Below are 21903 nucleotides of genomic sequence, written 5' to 3'. Positions count from 1 at the left end.
AGATCACTTTTCCTGTCTAATCTAGGAACGTTCACATCCTGCTCTGACGCTGACACCTCAGCACCTTGCCCAGAACCACGTACCCAATGGATAGATGATAAGAGAAAAGGAGAAAACAAGACATCATCCCCTTCATACTTGGCTGCAGACTGTACTTAAGGTAAGAAAAACACACGAGACAAAACGAGAATGGAAAGTTTTATTTTACAAATGAAAAAGCAAGATACTACTGTTGAATTGACCTTGAAGCTACACTCTGAATTCATAGGTTGCTCTTAACTTTTTCCAGTTCCCCAAGTAACTCTGTCACCATCAGCAGACGAGGCGCCTGTCTGGGAATTGAACCCTGGAGACGGTGGCTGGCAAAGGGACTGACTACAGCTGTTTCAGGGTATTTTTCTTCTTCTGAAGCATTCTCCGCGGCATGTGAGACTTAGAACAAAGACTATGACTGTCCTGGCCACAAAAGTTATGTCATGGTCAACTCTAGACAATACTTCTACCTTCACTCTGTAATATCCATGCTGCTCAGGGAGGCCTGGCTACACCAGGCTATTCCTTGCAATAGCATTCAGAGTCCTGACTTTGGTCACATCTGCTACCTTTAGAGAATACTCTGAGTTTGAAATTGAGGCTCCCATGGAAACACAGGCATTTCTGCAATAGAAAGAAGAAAGGACCAAATAATTATCAAAGTAGTTAGAAAAAGCTTTCGCTAAATGAATTTCCTAGTAGTACATTTCATGTTACAGGTTAGATGACCGCTCAAGCAATATGCTTCTTTAACATATTGCTATTTCCCAATTCATAAGTAAAAATAATCAACTACCAAGGAACTCAAGTATAATAAAAAACATATACAATCATTTCAAGTCCTTAACAGTGGTATCTTTTTAAAGAACTGACGATGGGTGGAGAGCAGCGGGCAGGGCAGGCTGACTGGAGAGAAAAGGCAGGAGGGATGCGGATGAAGGGGACGTCCTCCTCCTCACAGCACGGCCCTTTCTTTGCGAAGGGAAAGCACAGGCAACTCTGACACTCAGCTGCTATAAAACTCACGAACCGGTCTCGGTTCGGAAATACCTTCCGGAGATAAAGGTTCAATGTGTTTAGAAAAGTGCCCCTGCTTAAGGCAAGGCAAGAAGCATGGCAGGGATGTTTTTCGATGGCATAAATGACTGCAGTACTCCGCCACTCATCCCAACATTCCATTACTAATCATGCCATTAATTAAGGTGTCCCGATTTGGGCAGGAAAGAGTAATCTCACCCCTTCGTGTATGAGTCAAAGAACACATTTTTACCGAAACTTCATTCCAGAGTCTCTTGCAGACCGAGCAGAACAGTGGAACTCTGTAGCACCGGAGCCTTCAAGGATCCTTTGCAGGTTTCTGTCCGTTATGCCACCCCCTATTGGAAAGCATGGGTAATGCAGTAAGCCGGCAGATTTTGGATAAGACTTAATGGATAGTCACTGCTTGTTCTAATGCAAGTTCTCGCGAATTCAAGAGTAACTGTCTCCCTAACGATGCTAGAATGAGTTAAGAATGATAAAGGACATGGGCTGTAGACGAGGGCTCTGGAGAAGAACTGTTTAAGTCACAGACCCCATATAACAGAATCTTCTTTGCCCATTGGTTGACATAGCAACGCTATGCACTGTCATGACTCTGAATCAAGTAACTATTCTGTGGCAAGGATTCCAGCAGGCACGAAGAAAATCACTGCGAGCTCCATCTCTGTTCTCCCCTCTGCGAAAGCAAAATCAAACCACACAAAAGAACACGCTTGAGGCAACCAGAAGAGACAACCTTGCGGCCATCAAATCCCTGCTGACTCCTAGCCACCCTGCAGGACAGGGGAGGACTGACTGCCCGCTGTGACTTTCCCACACTGGAACTCTCACGACAGTGACCAGCCCTGTCTCTCTCCTCGGAGAGGCTGGTGGTTTGGAACTGCTGAACTGGCAGCTAGCAGCCCAGGGCACAAGCACAGCCTGGAGGCAAGTGACTGCGAGGGGGGGGGGGTGCTGGAGGTCCAGGATTCGAGTGGGCTCATCTCTTTAGAAATATGGACAAGGCAGGGCGTTATCACGATTATTTATTACTGCATGGTGCCATCTTTTACTTCACAAAGAAGCCGATTCTACTCCATTAGCACTGCACCACCAAGTCCCTCATGATGCGTCATTTGTTCTGCTGGCCAGCCACACACGGTTACATGCTCTCAGCCATTAGAATTAAACCATCACTTGAATTATAACATGATATTAGAAACATGACAGTCCTTTACTCGTCCCTATATTCTTCTCACCTAATGAAGGGATGTACTCAGTAAATATATTTAAGTTACTAAACATTTACTTCGTAACTCAGGCTATGCAGGTGCTGAAGTAACGAGTCGGATTCATTAACTTGGAGTTCTTTTCTCCCTTAGTGCCGCAGCATCACTGACCTGAAGAAGTACAGGGCCACAGACGATGACGGCAGCTCCAGACTAGCAAGCTTAGTCTCCCAATGCAGCTCTTCATAGCTCAAGAGTGATCTTAAATTACTTCTTAACTCCATTTTCCACCAATAAAAAGGGGGACTACTGTCTATCAAGCACTTGGTGAGGATTAAAATGAGAGAAATACCGTAGATTGTTTCCCCAAACATATAACAAAATAACTGGCCCCTGAAACACACTTTGCTTGGTTATCAGCAGCTTGAGAATCAAGGTAGTACATTTCCCAAACACAGACTAGTAGAGCGTAAGAGTTGAAAAGGACCACATAGGACCACTGGTTCCATACCGATAATGACACTGAAGCCCAAGGATGCTGCACGTTTCGTTATGGAAGCCCCAGCGGGCAGCTACTATGTCCCATTCATCTTACTATTGCCAGCGATAACCATAGGTTAAGCAGTCAAGCTGACTTGTCTAGGACTCTTTCACCTGCATGGACATATTTCTCAGAAACTGCAATTATTTGTCTATTCTGTGAATGCTTCGGTAAAAGGATTATTTCATATTTGTTTCTGCGTTTTCCTATTTGGCACATAACGGCATATAACTAGCATTCTCCTTGCAAAGTTGTTAAAGAAATTAATCCCAAATATTTTTGTACATCACATTTCCCATTTTAATATTAGAAGCCTATGGAGGAAGTTTGTTGTATAATCCTGCCCAAAGCAACTCCTTGTACATAGGAGTTATCGTAATTACATATTAAGCTAACTCTTTATATTAACTGTCTAAATGTGGTTATTAGCTGTCAACGTGGGAAAGAACAAAGGAACTGACATCTAGTCTTTAACAGACCCATACCAGATGCAGCTCTCTCTCGTGTTCCCTGATTAAAAGACGTTGCTATTGTGTGCTTTTGAGCCCATACCGACTCACCGAAACCCTCGGAGCGAGCGGATCGCCGTGGCCTTTCTACTGGGGTTCTGCTGCGGGGTTGAGCTGGCAGCCTTCCTGGCTGGCAGCCGGGCACTTAACTACTGTGCCGCCAAGCCCTCTCGATTGAGTTTCACAGAGAGTGCGTGTTTTCAAGCTGCTCAGGATTCAGGGACTTGCTATGGGTCAAAGACTTTCTAAATCTCTGACAATATACTTCGTCTTGGTCTCTCCTTTTCTAAGTTGCCTTTTATCTGACTGTCCCCATTTACACTCCACAGTCATTCTTCACATCACTGATAAATGAGATGCCTGGTGACATGATGTAAAATAAAATACACAGAATAACCACAAAATATTCTGACCAAAAACATTTAACCAAATGTGATCTTATGATCTAACCATGATCTTATACATAATAAAAAGACAAGAAGATCCAGTTCAATAGTAGCAAAAGCAAACTATCTGATAAATCCAGCAAGTAGGATGTTCTGTAGGAGAAGTGGCCCAGTTTCTATTGATGTCATTTTTCTTAAGCAAGAAAAAGAATGTCAAGAAAGAAGAGTATCTTCTCTACTAAACACACTAGGCATCTCTGGGATGTACTTGCGAGCGGGACTCGCATCCAACGGTCACTCTGTGTTCACCTTTGGAGGAAGCACTAGTGACTGACTGGAAAGAGGGGGACATTAAGAGTGGTAACGATCCAAAGCAATGCTTGTGGTCTGATGGCATGACAGTCTGAACACAGGGCTGTAAACAAGCATTCTGGGAGAAACTGAAGAGAGTGAATGAATATGGACTGAGCATGAAGCAGTTCTTTTTGAAAAAAATCAGTAAGTAAAAGCAAACCCACTGCCATCAAGTTGATTCTGACTAAGCCACCCTGCCTGCAGGTGTCCAAGGCTGTCCCCCTTGGTGGGCGCAGGCGGCCTCACGCTCTCATGTGGCATGGCTGGTGGGTTTGGATCACCGACCTGCTGGTTAGTAAGCCAACACTTACTTACCTGGCAGCATTAGTCGGGCTCTTCGTTAAATGATATTAAGAATCAGCATTTTATAGTAAAGTGGTTATATAGAACAATGATCTTATGTTTTGAGAGCTGTTTAGGGATAATATATCAATTATGCCTTTGGTTCAGTTGAAAAATACCTCAAGAGAAAATGATGACGGAAATATAACCAAATGGTACATGAATCATGTTCTTTTTACTCTTTGTTTGAAAAATATAATAACAGAGGGAAAAAATATCTTCTGTATTTGTCCCACTGATTTCTGGCCACTTTGTCTGTTTCTTTAAAAACTGTTCATTTCTAATAAGAGATAAAAAGGTGTTCATTTCTAATGAGCCGCTATGTAGCTGATAAAGTTTCGCCCTCCAGCACACCAGCACCACCATCCAATGCCGTAGCGTTGACTTCAACTTGAGGAACGCCTGTGTCTCGGTGGCTAATTTTATGGAACTAGAGGAACTAGATCACCAGGCCATTCTTCCGAAGCACTTCAGGGTGTACTTGAACCTCTAACCTTTGGGTTAGCAGCCAAATGTATTAATCATATGTACTACTCAGGAATTCCAGTTCCATCAGAGATCCCAATATTATACATTTTACTCAATGTCCTCTCCAAGAACCATGTACTAATAGTTTCTCCCATATTTCCCTGTCTCCTTTGTTGTTCCTCCACTACAAGGTCAGTGTTATGGCTAGTGATTGTAAATAAATACCTGGCATTATCACAATCCTGCCTTTTGCCTGAAAAAAAAAAAGGAAAATTTAATAACCTTTTCTTGAACGGGATAATAAGGCAGTGACAACAGAAACATGAGACAGTATATTAAAGTTTTAGAATTACTAAGAATATCCAATTTTCAACCGATCTCTTTTTGAGCCTTGGGCAATCAAGATGTACAATATAATAGTAGCTCTTTCTAGCCAGAAAGTTTATTATATTGCTTTAAAGACTTGCACTACTATAAACAGAAATAGAAGAATCAATATAAGTAGTAGATAATCACATAACTTCCAAAAAAGTAATTTGTTAAAGATGATACTAATTTAAATTTGGAGTTTTTGGTATTCAGTGGGATGATAGTAGTGAAATTTAAATTAGGATTTTCTTGAAGAGAAAAAACGTAGGCTAATTCTAAATTAATAGGTGGTTGGGAGACAAAAATTAAAACTCAAATCTTGTTAACTATATTTCCTCTAAGTATGAGGATCTTATCAATTAAATAAAGCTATGAGTCCATTTAACTGGGTGCTAAGCACCCAGTCTGTTTTTTAAGTCTCTTTTAAAAAACTTTCTAATTTTAATAAAATTAAGTATATAAAAGCATATAATTGTTGATAATTCTAGAAGATTCTAAAATCTCTTTACTTTTATTAAAATTTTAATCCAAACTTTAATTACTTAAATGAATTTTACAGGAGAAAGATGAGGCTGTCAGCTCCTGTAAAGATTTACCATCTCAAAATCGTTACACAGGATTACTATGAGTCAGAATTGATTTGGGAACGGGGGCAGAAGTTCGATTTAAATAAGCTTTGGGAACACAGACTGAAAGACAAAAGGAAATCACCCCATTGTAAAATACTTACTTGATGGAACTATTAGAAAGCAAGTAGGTTACAATGACAGATAAAAATTACATATTATGTCAAGCTCATTCATTTATAGAATAAACTCGATCAAAGTATACATCAATGAAAAATGTTCATGTTTGTATTCCCTGACAGGTATTTTTAATGCCGGATCAACCACTCCCGCCACTCGTCAAAATTCGAAGTCGCCCGCCTCACCTGCTCAGCCTGTACCTGTACTCATGGGTGGAGATAAAATCTTTCATTGAGTGCTACTGAACATTTTTTTGGTGTTGTTGCTATTTTATAGCAAAAGTTCTACCAATCACACAAAACTTCCACACAAAAATGAAACATTCAACTCTAATGTATTCAATAAATATAATAAATGCTGAAAAGATACTAAGTTCTACATTATATCCACTTAAGATAAATGCAGAAATGGAAAGATTGGCTGAGTGTGGGAGGAGAAAATCGGCGGGAGGGTGGCGTGGGGGGGTTATGGCAGTGTACAGAGTGAGAAGTGGGGCAGAAGAGGTCAGAAGAAAACAGAAACAGACAGAGGAATGATGCAAACATTAACTCGCACAAGACACAACCAACGCAAAGAAGGAAGAGGAGCAGTGACATAAGCAGAAGCCGTGAAGAGGAGATACACTAATGGGAGGGAAGGTCACGAGGAGAAGAAAGAACCTTCTCCTACTTTTCAAATGCGGTCTAGCGTCTTTTAACACGCTCCACTTACCTATGTGTGTAACCCTAAGGTATGCACTCAATACGGGTGTCTGTTCAGTGTCATTCTGTAGCAGCAAAAACTCTGGGAAACCAACCCAACACTCCCTGCCATGGAGTCGACTCCAATTCACAGCGATCCCGTGGCACCAGGTGGAACTGCCCCTGGGGGTATCTGGGACTATAACCCTTCACAGGAGCAATAGACCTCATCTTTTTCCTAGGGAGCAGCTGGTGGCTTCGAACTGCTGACCTAGGAGTTAGGAGTCCAATGTACAGCCCACGATACCACCAGGCTCCTCACAAAAGCTAGACAGATTGGAGAAGCCATCCTGCAAAACAGAATTCCATTTTTCCCCTTGGTTATAACAAAATGAGGACAAGAAATAATACACGTGGAAGGAAAAAAGAGAACCAGAGATAAATGAGTGACTTGTAGTAAGTTGTGGTAGGCGCTATCAAGTTGGCTTCAAGCCACACCACCCATGTGCAGCACAGCACACTTCCCTGCCCGGCACTGCCCTCCGTGAACGCGTGTTGCAGTCACTGTATTAATCCATCGGGTTCTCCCTCGTTTGTGGCGGACCCTTGACTTTGCATGTCCTTCTCTAGGAACTGGACACTCCTGTTAACAAATCCAAAATCCATGAGACAAAGTCTCTTTATTCTCTTTTCTAAGAAGCATTCTTCCAAGACAGATTTTTAGACAGCTCATGTTACATTTGATGATATTCTTTGGCAACACCAAAGGCATCAATTCTCTCGTGGCCGTTCTTACTAATTTCCCGGCTCTCACATGCAGATGAGCTGACTAAATGCACCATAGCTTGGCTCCGGAACCCCTAAGTTCTCAAAGTGGCATCTTTAGCTTCTACCACTTTAATGAGGTCTTTTGTAGCAGATTGCCCAGAGAAATATGTCATTCAAAAATCAATGATGAAGTGCTATTTCAAGATGCGTATTATATCAAAGTGTAAAAATGCATATTATACCAAGGTGTTAAAAATCTTTATGTACAGTATGAGTCAACAACATAATTATATTTTTCACTGAACAAAATTAGAACTCCTGAGATGAGCAATTAAATGACAGGGATTTCAGGAAATGATCAAAAGTGACCTCAAATTCTAACTTCTGGTATATTTGTCACTGAAAACTGCACAGTATTTCATGCAAACTGGGTTACATGCCATGCTTGGAACAGCAGTTCCAAAGTTACTCTACCCCCAAACACACCATGTCTAGCTTTTGCGATGCATAAATCTGCTGCACAAGGTCTCTGCACCATGTTAGAGCGCAAAGATGTCACACAAGTCATGTATTTTCTGTCACCTCTTACACCTATCAGAATTAGATAATAAATAAGAAAGATTGCAGAAGACTTGATGCATCTGCATTATGGTTTGGTGAAAAATGTTGAAAAGTACCATGGAATACCAGAAAAATAAACAGATTTGTCTTGGGCGCAGTATTTCAGAATGCTCATTAGAAGCATGGATAGCAAAATTTCATCTCATGTTCTCTATGCATATTCTCAGAAAAATGCCTGTCCCTGGGAAAGGACATCATGTGCGGTAGAGGGTCAGTGAAAGAGTCAGGCCCTTAATGAGGTGAACACAGTCGTGGCAACATTGGGATCAAAGCTAACGGTGAGCTTGCCGCCGGCCTAGAGAGTGTGCGTCCTGTTGTGGTAGGGTCACGATGAGTCAGAACTAATCCGATGGCGTCTAACAATTTCTCACGTATCGACTCATTATCTAACACTTTACATTTAGGACAATAATACAAAATCTGCTACGTGACTCTTTTGCTCAATGAAGAAGGCCAATATACTAGTAACACTGGCCGGGGTGGTTAATACCAGGCGTCCATTTAGCTGGGCCCTTAGTCTCAGTGGGTTGACAGTTAAGTAATGATATAAGTTGACAGCTGGCTAATCATGTATTTTGATAGTTGTGGGATAACATAATTTCAAGTTACACAATGGTGTAATCATCCTCTATTTTGTGATCCGATGCAGAAATTCTCCATTTTCATATAATGACCTAGTCTTTGGAACTTAATCATGTTGAAGTGCTTTGAAAATTCTGTAGACAGTCATTTTGTAAATTTTTCAGAAAATCTTCGTCTGAATAATTTTTTAAACTTCATCAAACTGATCTACCATGGAAGTATCAAGTGCTACTGTCCTGAGCACTGGTTTTAAAAGTGCTAGACACTGTGCTGTTAGATATCTGATGTGTTCTCCCTCATTTCTCTAGGAGGGAGGAACCATGATTACTCTGACTTTGCAGGGGAAGAAACTAAAGGCGAGCTGGCTACATGTGTCGCTCCACATCCCTGTCAAGCAACGATAAAGCCAGGATTCAAACCAGCCCTGTTCAATCCAGAAGCCTGGGCTTTTCCTCAAATATATCATGCTGGTAATTACCTCAAGAAGTTAATAAATGGGAATATTTATAGCCCAGTACTTCTGCCAACCAATGATTAACCTACAAAACACACACAATGTTCTGAAATGTAATACAAGGCTGTGGCAATTTTAGCTACTCTATGCTCAACTCTATAATAAGTAACCTTTTAAAAATAGAAGTCTAATTCATCAACAATTCTATTTTAAAACACTCCAGGCTTCCCCACTGAAACAAGGAGAACATATAGGCTGTTTAACAAGATTTTCAGGGTCTAGCAGACACACATACACATACATCTTTGTCACTACCATAGTAAAAATGACCTATACCTATCCACTTAATAAAAACGTACGATCGTTAAGTCTTAAGTTAGGGAAACCACATCATATCCTTAAGCAAAATTTCTGAAAATTATTTTCAGGACTATAGAGAAGTAGAAGTAAAATTATTTTCCAATAATTAATTAAAATAATTTTCACATAATCGGATAGCAACACAAAAGAAATATTATTACTAAAACAGTAATAATAATATAAACTAACATGACTAAGATCTCTATGCCAAGCACTGGCTGTCTTACATACTTTATCTCATCAACCTGCTCAGCAACCACACAACGAGTGATTAAAGTGTTCTCTGTTTCACACATGAGGAAATAGGCTTAAAGGTTAGTAACCTACTCACTTTCTTACAATAAATAAGTGCTAAATCTGAGTCTCAAACCAGAACTCCCTGATCTCAATCTACATATTGTAGATAATTTAGAACCTCAAGAAACATACACATTAGTCATCCTTTGCTCTACAAATGGAAGTAAGGTTCGTCACTTACTTAGGAACAAGAGAACAAAATTGTTTCCTTCTATTTTAAGAGACACAGAGAGATAAAAGAAGAGTATTATTTTGGTTTTGGAGTATCCCTCCAAACAACAATTATCTCATATGGGATCTTGAGTGTACATAGGCTGACAGTGGGAAGACATGGTATAACATTGTGCTGAACTAGATAGCAAGAGAGAAGGAAAAATCTGCTGGGATTATTGTACAAGTTAAGTCAGACACTTAGGCACAATCTATAATTTGTAGAGCCTTGGTTACTACAAAGCACTCACAAGAAAGAAGTAAGGATTGTAGAACTATATTACCGCCTACTTGTTTGTCTGTTTGTTTTCCTAGAGAATAATCATGAAATCAGTAATTACTTTCACAACTTCGCTGAACAGCAGAATGTCAGGAAGGACCACAGAGGAAGGAAAGAAGCTGTGTGTACCTGGTCCATGAGTCGCTTTATCATGGGTAGCCCTTCTAGAGCGGAACTGTCACACCCACTGGTCAACACCCGTTCAAATCCCAAGCTTAAGAGGGTCTCTAGAGCTGCCACTGGATCACAAACCATGTCAAAGGCTGAAATACATAAAATTAATTTGAATTTTGAACATATAAACTAGACCTGATTTATACTAGTTCACAAGAGCCAATTGTTCAAAAACTGTTCATCGGTTGGTTGCTTAAAATCAGTCAAGATGGCATATTTGTGCTACAGAAATAAGCATATCACATACCATTTTAAATGCCACATGCCATTTTATACATGATCATTTTAGATGATAGACATTTTAATATGTAAATGTAGGCTAGCAATAGAAATTTTATTATTTTCAGTAGTTAGACATTCCTCTTTATTATTTATTTACTTTAAAAAATCATTTTATTGGGGGTTCTCAGAGCTCTTATAATATTCCAGACACCAATTGTATGAAGCATATTTGAACATATGTTGCCATCATTTCCAAAACATTTTCTACTTGAGTCCTTGGTATAAGTTCCTCTTTTCTCTACCTTTTCCCACTCTCGTGAATCCTTGATCAATTATATATTGTTATTATTATTTTCATATAATATGCTGTTGTCTCCCTTCACACACAATTCTGTTATTTGGGGGCTATATATCCAGCCTTGTGATGGGTTCCCCCTTCTCCCCTCTCCCTCCTACCCTCGTGATATTGCTACTCCCACTACTACTGTTCCTAAGGAGATTCTCAAAAATTCCTCTTTAAAAGAAATCTACTTAAGAGACTATTTAGATAAAAGGAAATAAGTGAACATAGGTATCACTCTGGATGGTAAAAGTATACATGTGATATGGAAATGACTCCAATTTGAGAAACCTCCATCGACAGCTTCCGGCAAGCTAGACAAAGCCGAATAAAGCGAGTTCTAGGAAAGACCTAGATCCATTTTCACTCTTATTCTTAACAAGTATTTTACACTAATCTACTTCACACACTCAAGGCTCCTAGTTCGGGGACAACTGTACAACAGATGACAGGAGGACTCAGGTGCAGTCGACTTGCTAAAAAGACCTCGTTCCCTTCTCAGAATCATCAAAGCACAGAGACCACTCCTGAGGTGGTGTTCAGCACAGTCCAGGTCCTGGAAGTACTAATCTCTGGCCAGACTGCACAGGTCCTGGCGGTCCTCTGGAACAGACTTGCTAGGGCATGGGGGGGGGGGGCTACATCTGCTACTGAGGATTTTCCTTCTGGGGTGGTGGCACTTTATTATCAGCCACCCCACTACCATATGCTCTTGTTTATGGATAGGGGAAAAATAGTGCCCAGGACAATGTAAAATTGATACAAAATTTAAAAACATTAAAATCCTTTTGTTAAATTTATAATGGGAAGAAAAAGGAAAGGACAGAAACTAAAGGCACTCCTTGGTTTAAGAAAAATAAAATTATATTAAAAATAATAATTTTTGAATTATTTAGCAAGTCAGAATCTCAACTATAGTTTCTATTTTTGTGAATTATGTTCAAGCTTCCAAACTTTGGACAGGAGGCTTAGGGATGGTGCCTCAAGGTACTGACTCTTCAGCAATCTACTCTCTTATAGTTACTGGTAGTTTAAATATTAAGTCAAAGAAAATGGTTTTCTGACAATGTCAACCACTATGTAAAGAAACAAGTGTAACAAGACTATCCCTAATATCTATGGTTAGATGCAAATGCAGATAACCAACCTTATCTGAATCTTTCAATGCTTATTCAGAAGGTAAAATTGACTCTTTTACCCATGCTTGGCCTTAGTATATAAGAATCATAATTACCTTATTTGCATAGAGGAAGTATCTTTTTCATTTGAAATGAACAGCTATTGCGCATTAGAGTGGGCATCTGTGTATCATTTACCCAGAACCTACAGCTCCTTTCCCTCTTCCTGGTAATACGCTTGGTAAAGTAGAGGGTCCGAGAAAAAGAGGAAGGTCCCCAGTGAGCTGGACTGACATAGTGGCCGCAACAATGGGTTCAAACGTAACAATTGTGAAGATGGGGCAGGACCGGGTACTGTTTCATCCTGTTGTAGGTAAGACTGTTAAGAGTTGGTACCTATGGCATTGAATAAAAACAACAGAAATATCCAATTCTCTTCTTCGGGTATTTCAGGCACCTCCAGGGAATCTGTACTTATCTGGGAAAGCTGACCTTACACGAGCTCCAGTAATGACTGTCTGCTGAGACTGCACACCTCGTCCCACCTGGCTTATTCCTCTTGGGGTTACAGACACGCTAAGGCAGTGGTTCTCAACCTGTGGGTCGCGACCCCTTAGAGTGGTCGAACAACCCTTTCACAGGGGTCGTCCAATTCATAACAGTAACACATGACAGTTATGAAGTAGCAACGAAAATAATTGTATGGTTGTGGGTCCCCACCACATGAGGAACGGTATTGAGGGGCCTCGGCCTGAGGAAGGTGGAGCACCGCTGCTCTAAGGCGATCTCAGGAATCTTGCTTGCAATGATGGACAGGTACACGCACTTGCAGGCATGCAGTGTCCACTTTCCGCAACTTTACATAAATTTTATCATTTCCCAAAACTGTGCTTCTCTAAATTTACTACTCTTAATCCTGAAACCAGTCTCAGAGACACTGACCAGAAGCACTGCAGATCTACGGAATGGTATTGTGTAAAAGGTAGCCTTTGGAGAAATTAGAAAACCGATACTCCCGCGAATCCTCTGAAATGGAAATGACTCACCTCGGTGGAAAGTGACTGGAAGAGGACGGCAAATGGCTGTTAAAAAAAGAGCAACATGAATGAGGACGTACGGAATTCTCCAACCTAGATGGGATTCAAAAGAAGGTTCGCGCCCTGTGATGTGAAGAAAATGAATTAAAATACTCAAAACACTCACACGACTTCTACCTTCCCCTAGTCTCTGATTTCCATATTGGGGGTGGGGCGCTGTCCAGTTCTTAGAGACACTAAACAAAAACGAGAGGATCTGGCGACTACAGCGTGCAACCTGTCACATGTTCCTTTGAGAAGCTTCAAGACACCCTTCAGCCTAGTTGCATAGCTTGCTTTGGTGCTCTCCACACCCCTCTGCCTCCCCAGCTCTAACAGCTTTGGAAGTGTGGGGTGTACAGGGTAAAAGGAATCCAGGCAGACCCCCTAAGACCCTTGAGAAACACTAGTGGAACCTGAACGGAGTAGAAACGAAGGAAATTTTAGATAGCTCTGCCACATCTATCCTCCACCCCAAGCATCCAAACAAACCACTACTTTTCAAAATGGGCAGGCTCGTGTGCACAGCAAAGCCCATCTTTGATCATGTTTCACACACGCGCGCCGCACACACACATGCACCGCACATGCACACACAGGGCATATAAATTCAACCACCATTAGAGGTTCTTTGGTCTCAAGACACGAAATTCTCACCCATAAGGGACACACAGAGTTCTTTATCAATGTGTCCATCTTCAGTCAGTGCCCCAAATACCACACCATCGGCACCGTACAGCTTGGAGAGACGGATGTCAGTCTTCATCACCTCAATCTCACGGTCTGAATATAAAAAATCCCCTCCTCGTGGCCGAATCATCACAAACACTGGGATCTGGACACATTGCTTCACGACTTGAAGGACGCCTACAAGATTAGAATGCACCTGTGAGCTAGAAGCACAAGGATGTGATTGGTCTTCTAAATCCCCTTTGGCATACCACTGCCAAAAGAAAAGGTGGGATGACTGAAGAACCCCCCAGAAAGATGGCTCTACAGGGAAGGGAGACAGTGAGAGAAGAGAAACATGCATGTGGTGGAAGTTAAGTGAAAGGAAAACCAAGGGTTGAAAAACAAGAGTAATCGGGAAAACAGACTGGAGATATCACATGTTAAAAACATGTGTTAGTTAACTCAATACAAACCTAATGGCTCAAAACCCTTTGACTAGCATGTGGCATCTGAAAGTGTAACAGCTCCCAGGCTCAGTCGGCTGTGTACCAGTGGATTCCCTGCCATCGAGTTGCTGCTTTTAATCGGCGGCAGCAGCTCTGTTTTAAAAACTACAACAGAGATCTTTGGAGCCTGAGTGGTGAAAGTGGTGTGCAGTCAGCTGCCAATTTATAGGCTGGCGACCCGACCTAGAGAAGAAAGGCTTGGCATCTACTTCCGTGGGGACCACAGCCAGGTCTCTTGTGGAGCAGTTCTGCTGGGCCGCACGGGACTGCCATGGAAGGAAGTGACTGGATTTTAGTTTTACAGTATTGTTAAATTGGTCCAAAGGTTATGACCCTTAAATACACAACAAAATCTAGCAAAGACTTCTTTTGGAAAGATATATGTAAAAGGGAGCAAAGTTTTATTTATTTATGATTTTATTCAAAATGTCTGAGTCCACAAAACCAAACTCACTGCCATCGAGCCCATGCCAACTCAATGCGACCCTGGAGGACAGGGTAGAGCTGCCCCTGTGAGAGTCCTAACGGAGGAGAAAGCTTTCTCCGGGTCAGTATGGAGAGAAGCACTGGTGTCTGCCCCAGAGACCCAGGAAGACCCATGACAAGCGCTACTAGTTGCTTGCATCCTAGTTGCTAAAAGAACGCAAATGTTGCATGGGATAGCAACAGTTCCACCCCAAGAAATAGGTCACCATTGGACCTGCAGAAACAAAAATGGTACTGGTTACAGACCCAGTTTAGAAAGTTTACAGTGGCCAGGGAATGCTCCTTCATGCTAAAAGACTGCTGTGTAAACGAGTATACGTCTATGGCAAAAAAAATGCATCAATCTCAGAGTAGTATATTTTAGGACTCAGAACATTCTTAATAGTAATGTCTGTTTGTAGCCAAGGCAGAATAACAGAGACTACATTTACGTGCACATATGCACATGGGCGCACCCCACCCCCAACCCTGCCTATAACACCCAATGGATAGTTACCATGTATGTAGCAGTGGTTTGCAAGACACGGGACCTCACACAACCAAGGGCAGTGATTTCTGAAAGATGTGAATCAAATGGGGTGAGTCTTATAATTGACTTACAATACAGCACTGGGAGTTCCCAGGTTGCAATGCAGGGATAGAGAACGCAGGTAGAGCCCAGAGAATCCTCTGAATTGAGGAGACAGAACTGAGATTTCTGAGAGTCCAAAGGAGCTAGAGTTTGCAGGAGTGTCCCAAGCAGGAGGAAAGAATTCGAGAGATCTCGAATATCCAGCTAAGTCGATGAGCGCATGCGTGCAAGGAGTCGAAGGAACAGTGTCTGGCCCTCATAACTGCCTGTTCCCACCAGCCAGACAAATCATCAAGGTCCGTGGGAAAAGTGGTAGAGTACACAGAAGAGTCTTACCTCAGTGGTGGGGAAAAATTAGTTCTAAACTGAGCCTAGCAAATCTTAAAAGCAAGACCAAGATGATGAAATTGTTTCCAACCTCACTGCATCCCAGAATAAAGATCAAAAACATTCAGAGGGGAAAAATAACTCTAGTCGCTCATGAACTTAAATTCACAATGCCCAGCATCAAAAAAATGACCAGACAGGAAAACACGATATACCGAGCAAGCAAAAGCAACTACAGCTGATACAAATATTCCAACTAAGCGATAAAGGTCATTAAACAAGCTTTTATAATGATACCTTATGCTCAACAAGTTCAGAGGGACAGGGGAAATATTTTTCTAAAGACTCGAGTCAAACTTCTAGAAATGAAAACTATGTTATGTAATATTGAGGAAAAAATCTAGATGGCATTAGCAGCAGGTTCGACACTGCAGAAAAACAAGTAAACCTGAAAACACAGCAATAAAGACTCCACAATGAAACAGAGAAAAGACACGGAAAGGGGAACACAAGAAAAGCAGCTCATCAGTGAGCTGCGGGACGACTTGAAGCGGCCTTTAATATAAATGAAGCTGGAGTCTCTGAAGGAGGACGAGGAAGACAGGAGAAATATTTGGATGTTGAAATATTCAAAACATAAGGAAAACCGCCAGAGCCAATGTTAACAACTTTGTGATAGGTGAGGAGAACAGAATCTATTTTATCAAGATTTTGATAGACAGATGTTCCATTATTTACAACTGTAAGCATGCCAAACTGATCATGTAAAGGACCTCACAGAAACAGAGTATCAACAAATGCTCTTACCCAATGCTGGAGACTTACCCATGCTGGGCGTGGTTCCTCCCTCCAGTAACCCAGAGCATAATTCAATCCGACCGGCACCTGTGATGAAAGCAGGACTCAAAAATTACTTGTCTAGAAGAAGTTTGTACGAAATGGCAAATTATTTACATTTTCCTCTCAAACGCAAAACAAAGTGTCTTAGAAATGTCTGAGAGAAACTGAATTGTAAAACTAACCCAAGTACATTTTGTTACCCACATTAGTACTGAGAGCCAAATGTGAAAAGTTAACTCAAGCTAAGCTAAAAACAAAAAAAAACAAACCTGCTACCTTTGAGTCAATTTCAACTCATAATACTACACCGAGATTGTATACTGAGGCTATAAATCTTTACGGGAATACAGAACCTCATCTTTCTTCCGCCGAGCAGCTGGGACGTTTGAGCGCCCCCTTGCAGTAAGCACTCCAATGCCTACCTCACAGTGTCACCAGGCTCCCAAACGAGTCCCTGAAAATCTGTCTCTCCAAGGGGGAGCCGATCACAAGGATCTATAAGTAGCCCCCTCCCTGGGGGGTGGACAACAGAAAAGTGGGTGAAAGGAGACATCGGACAGTGTAAGACGTGAAAAAATAATAATTTATAAATTGTCAAGGGTTAGTGTGGGAGAGAGGTGGGAGAGGGAGGGGGGAAATGAGGAGCTGATACCAAGGGCTCAAGTAGAAAGCAAATACTTTGAGAATGATGAGGGGAACAAATGTACAAATGTGCTTGACACAATGGATGGATGGATGGATGGATTGTGATAGAGTTGTACGAGCCCCCAATAAAATGATTGTTTTTTTAAAAAATCTGTCTCTCCTTCCAATGAGAAGTGGCTTAAATACATGAAGCTCTAAATAAAAGAGAAGTTTCTGGATTGACCAGAGTGGACTCTCACTCTTTGTTGATACAGAAATACATTCACCGTTCCCAGGGAATCTTTACTATTCTCAATTTCAAGAAACAGGTGAGCTACTTTTAACTTGTTTAAATAAAAATATTTATAAGAAAATGCTAGAAGCCAAAGAACCATCAGTCTACTTGGGTCCTATCAAAAGTTTCAAGAACCAACTTGAAGAAACTCCTGCCTCTTCAAGTCTTACAGCATCAACCAGGAGAGTAACCACAATGTTACAAATCACGTCTTGGATCAAATATATTATTAGCTTCAAAATAATCTGGAGTGGAGGGGACTAAAAGTAGCAATATAAATCAGAAGTCTGTGGACCGGCCAAAGGCCACTCAAAGCTTGTTTTCCATAGAGGCTACAAGCTAAGGATGCTCTGCTGTTTTTTAAAAATAGCTTTACTGAGATATAATTCACACACTATACAATGCACTCATTTAACGTGTTCAACGCCTTTATTGTATGCACAGAAAAAGCAACAAACATCACCACAACTGATTATGCTGTCAATTTCATCGCTGCCCCCCAAGAAACCGTATATGCTGTAGCGGTCCCCTCCCCCTCGCCCATGCCTGAGACCTAGGCAATCCCTAACTGACTTCCTGTCTCCAGCCATTCGCCTGTTCCAGGTATTTCCTATGACTGGAACTGTACAATATGTGGTATTCTCAAACTGATCTCTTTCACTCAGCATGTTTTCGGGTTATAGCATGTATCAGTACTTCATTCCTTTTAACGGCCAAATTAAAAAGTGTTTATATATACATATATAGTTAAAGATTGTTTATTTTTTTTAAAAAGCAACTAAGACCAAATGTGGACAGCAAAGCAAATTTTGTGTTTCAAAGTTTGGGGGGAACTCCATTATCTTGTAATTCCATTTTTCCATGAACTTTTGGAAACATAGCAGAAGCAGGGAACTGTTTAATGGGCTCTTCTAGCCAAAGTCTGTAACTCCCACCAAACAACCTTTTCCTGCATGGGTCTGGTAAGAAGGTGGGGAAGATACTGATAGAATGTACCTGTAATTGTGAACAGGGGTGGAGTGAGTCCTCTGGACCCTGAGATACCTGCACGAACCTCTTGGGTCCGGGAGGTAGCTGTACCATCAGAACCAGGAACCAGAGCATGGACCAGAGGGGTGGCCTTCCCAACCCACGAGCAAGTAAAGCGGAGTTCTTCCGTGCAGGAGGGGGTACCTCGGGCACATAAACCAGGGAGTGGGGTTTGCCGCCCAAGGAGCTGGAGGGGAACGCCTACAGTGGAGTGGGATGCGCCGTGGGCATGTGCTAGCAGGTCTGAAAGAGCTCTGTGACATGCCTGATGATAAGCCCACTCCGAGCATTTCTCACTGGCACCACAACATTCCTCGCAGAAGGGTCACAGGAATCGGTGAGCCAGACCGTATAGCACCGATGAAACACACGACTTTCCTCCAGTTCTTTAATGTTTCCTCCCCACCACTACCACCACCCCCACTATCAGGACCCCAATTCTACCTTACAAATCTGGCTAGACCAGAGCTTGTACACAGGTACAGGTAAGAGCTTGCAACACAGGGAATCCGGGACAGACAAACCCTCCAGACCAATAATGAGAGTAGTGATACCAGGAGGTTAGGGGGAAGGTGCGGGAAGAAAGGGGGGACCGATCACAATGATCGATGTATTAAACCTCTCACCCCCAGGGGGGCAAACAACAGAAAAGTGGGTGAAGGGAGACAGCGGTCAATATAAGACATGAAAAAAATTATAAATTATCAAGGGTTCATGAGGGAGTGAGAAAAGTAAGCTGACACTAAGAGCTCGAATCGAAAGAAAATGGTTTGAAAATGATGATGGCAACATATGTAAAATGTGCTTGACGCAATGGGTGTATGTGTGAGTGTTATAAGAGCACCCAATAAAAAAGATTAAAAATAACCTTTAATCATAAATTTTGCCCATGAGTTCTATATAGCCATTGCCATGGATATTAGAAACTAGAGGGGTAAGATAAAGAACACCGATTAGGCCAACACACAAATGTTCAAATTCTACATAATTAGATTATGTGTATACGCACCTACACACAGTGCTAAAAGTCCTGATGAAAATGGCAACCAGTCTCTGAAATCCTTAAATCAACGATCATGCGAAAAGTTACATCTTTGCAAAGTAAACAGTAAATGGAATTAGTGATTACGATCACGATAGCAGACACTTGACTCAAAATGAGATCTCTCAGGGGAGATCAAGTAGGTTCCCAACAGTGTGACCCTGTGCACACACAGACTGAAACACTGCTCCATGCTGTGCCATGCAACATGCTGCTTCTCATCAGGTTCACTAGCTGTTTGTTTTTGAAAGGGCTACTAGGAGCCTCAGAAATCACAGGGGTTCCCAAGGTCTGAAGTTCACAGGGTTCATTTGAAGACTCTGAAAGGGATTGCGGCTAACTCATCTCTCTAAAGTTCTCTTACCTCCTCTTTCTGCATTCACAGCTGACTCCACTGAATCAACACACACTTCCATGAGAAATCCACTCTCCGCTCCTAGAACACATGGAGAACCATGAAAATTCACGAAAGCACTGCCCACCCAGAACAAGCTAATACGTTTACATTTTGCTGCCAAAATGCAAATGTCCAATAATAACATGACAAACACCCTGGAACCCAAGGAAGCAGTGAAGTACTAAGTTCATTATTAAACTGATAAGGTGAAGCTACACACAAAGACACCCGAGGCTTCCAAAAGTTCGTGGAAAATGAAGAGACAAAATTTTTCCATGGACTTTTTGACGGGCCCCTCATCTGTTCAAGCAATACTGAGAAAGATATACAATGAGTGGCCAATCTTCCTTCTCAGATTCCTTCCGTGCTTCTTAAAACTTGACAACATATGGCCAGGAGTCAGCCCTTATGTCCACCGTGCTGATGGGCACGGTTTCAAACAGCCATTAGATTAACAGCTGCGTGCAGACCATCAGTACATACTAAGGCCAGAGGTCGCTAGGTGTTGAAATCCACTAGATAATAGTGAGTTTGGGTTTTTTTGTGTGTGAGTTTTCCTTTAAAGATTTGTCTATTTCAGCCCTCTCACAAGCAGAGTGGCATGGTGAGTTAAGCAGTGGGTCCCAGTTCAAACCCACCCGTGTCTCCACAGTAGAAAGGCGAGATGGAGACCAGACCGATCTACTCTGCCCTCCAGCGTCACTGCTGACTCTGCCACAGAGTCCATTCGAGTCATAGTGACTCCAGCGGACAGGGAAGTGTCGTGGGAGTAGCCAGGCCCGTTTCCGAAGCTGTAACTCATTGCTGTAACTCATTACGGGAGCAGAAAGCCTCGTGTTTCTCCCACAGCGCCACTGTTAAAGAATTTACTTACAGGGGATGAGTTATCTGCCATGTCAGACGGAACTGCAGACACAAGCAAGTATGGGAATCCCTGTCCTCCAAGAAGCCAGAGAGCAAAAAGATTGCAAAAACATTGCCACTTTTCTTGTTTTTAGAAAATAGAGTCATTTTCGTTTTTCTTTAAAGTTATTTTAAATGTTTACATGTGTCGTACTGGGGGTTATTTTCTAACAAATATATTTTTTAGATTCCTGAGTTTTCATTTCTAACACAACTCAATCCCCGTCAATACAAGCTTTGATGGGCTCCTCCGTGAAACCAGGAGGGTAAGGCGGCCGAAGAGGCAGGCGCGTGAGGACCGCTAGTGTGGAGGAACCAGGAGGAGGAGGAGGAGGAACTTGGAGGAGGGAGGAAGATGGGGGAGGAGGAGGAGGAAGAGGAGGAGGAACTTGGAAAAGGGAGGAGGGAGGAGGAGGAGGAAGAGGAAGGGGAGAAGGAAGGACGAAGGAAGGAAGAAGGGTTTCACAAGCTAGCTTGGTGCAGCCACCAGCCCTCCCGCTGGGGTGGCTGGGCGGCGTTGGGAACCACCCCGACCCTGTCCTCGCAGCGGTCACCACGAGCTAGTCACTGCACTCAGCGCCTGACACTGAACTGTGGCAACAAGACCCGGACTGGCATCCCCAAAGATCAGGAGGCGGAGGGAAGTCGGCAACTCGCGGGAGCGCCGGGGCTCGAACGCACGTCAGGTGGCGGCGCCGTGGGCCACTCCCGCGACAGAGCCCTTTTCCCGGGCCCCGTGTCCGCCCGCTTGAGGCCGGAAGGAAAGCCGAGGGCACTTGGCGGGGCGGCCGCAGGCCAGGGTCCTCGCCGGCCCGCGCCACGGAGCCGAGTCCGGGGGTGCCCCCGCCCCGCCCCCTTCCGCACCGGCTGTCCCCAGCGGGATCCGCGCTCGTTTCCGCTCCGAGGAGCCCCTCTGCCTCTTCATGCTCGTCCGTCGTTCTAGCTGGTTGCCACGCCGTCCCAGCGTAGGCGCGCGCGCCCCGACAAGCGCGTCCTCAACGGCCGCGCGCGCCCCGACAAGCGCGGCCCCGA

General features: G+C 42.7%; 1 protein-coding gene across 1 annotated transcript; it reads right to left on the bottom strand.

The window, feature by feature from the left end:
* Window positions 1–191: 191 nt before the first annotated feature.
* On the bottom strand, window positions 192–21895 carry CUTC (cutC copper transporter). Its single transcript, XM_075535105.1, has 9 exons — window positions 21736–21895; window positions 19936–20007; window positions 16567–16626; window positions 13837–14046; window positions 13150–13185; window positions 10379–10512; window positions 5108–5135; window positions 1304–1409; window positions 192–657 (listed from the first exon to the last, which is right to left on the bottom strand). The coding sequence occupies exons 1-9, from the start codon at window positions 21794–21796 to the stop codon at window positions 543–545; spliced, it is 822 nt and encodes a 273-aa protein (XP_075391220.1). The 5' UTR covers window positions 21797–21895; the 3' UTR covers window positions 192–542.
* Between the last annotated feature and the right edge of the window lie 8 nt (window positions 21896–21903).

Source organism: Tenrec ecaudatus, chromosome 16, assembly GCF_050624435.1.
Source record: "Tenrec ecaudatus isolate mTenEca1 chromosome 16, mTenEca1.hap1, whole genome shotgun sequence".
In the NCBI taxonomy this organism is placed as follows: domain Eukaryota; kingdom Metazoa; phylum Chordata; class Mammalia; order Afrosoricida; family Tenrecidae; genus Tenrec; species Tenrec ecaudatus.
Note: the sequence above shows the minus strand (reverse complement) of the source record. Positions and strands in the feature narration are given on the sequence as shown.

Coding starts and splice junctions, on each gene's coding strand:
- CUTC (XM_075535105.1), bottom strand. CDS start 21,796: ATGAAGAGGCAGAGGGGCTCCTCGGAGCGGAAACGAGCGCGGATCCCG. Junction 14,047..16,566: donor AGGAACCACGCCCAGCATGG/GTAAGTCTCCAG, acceptor CTAATCTTGTAG/GCGTCCTTCAAGTCGTGAAG. Junction 658..1,303: donor GACTCTGGAATGAAGTTTCG/GTAAAAATGTGT, acceptor TTTCTATTGCAG/AAATGCCTGTGTTTCCATGG.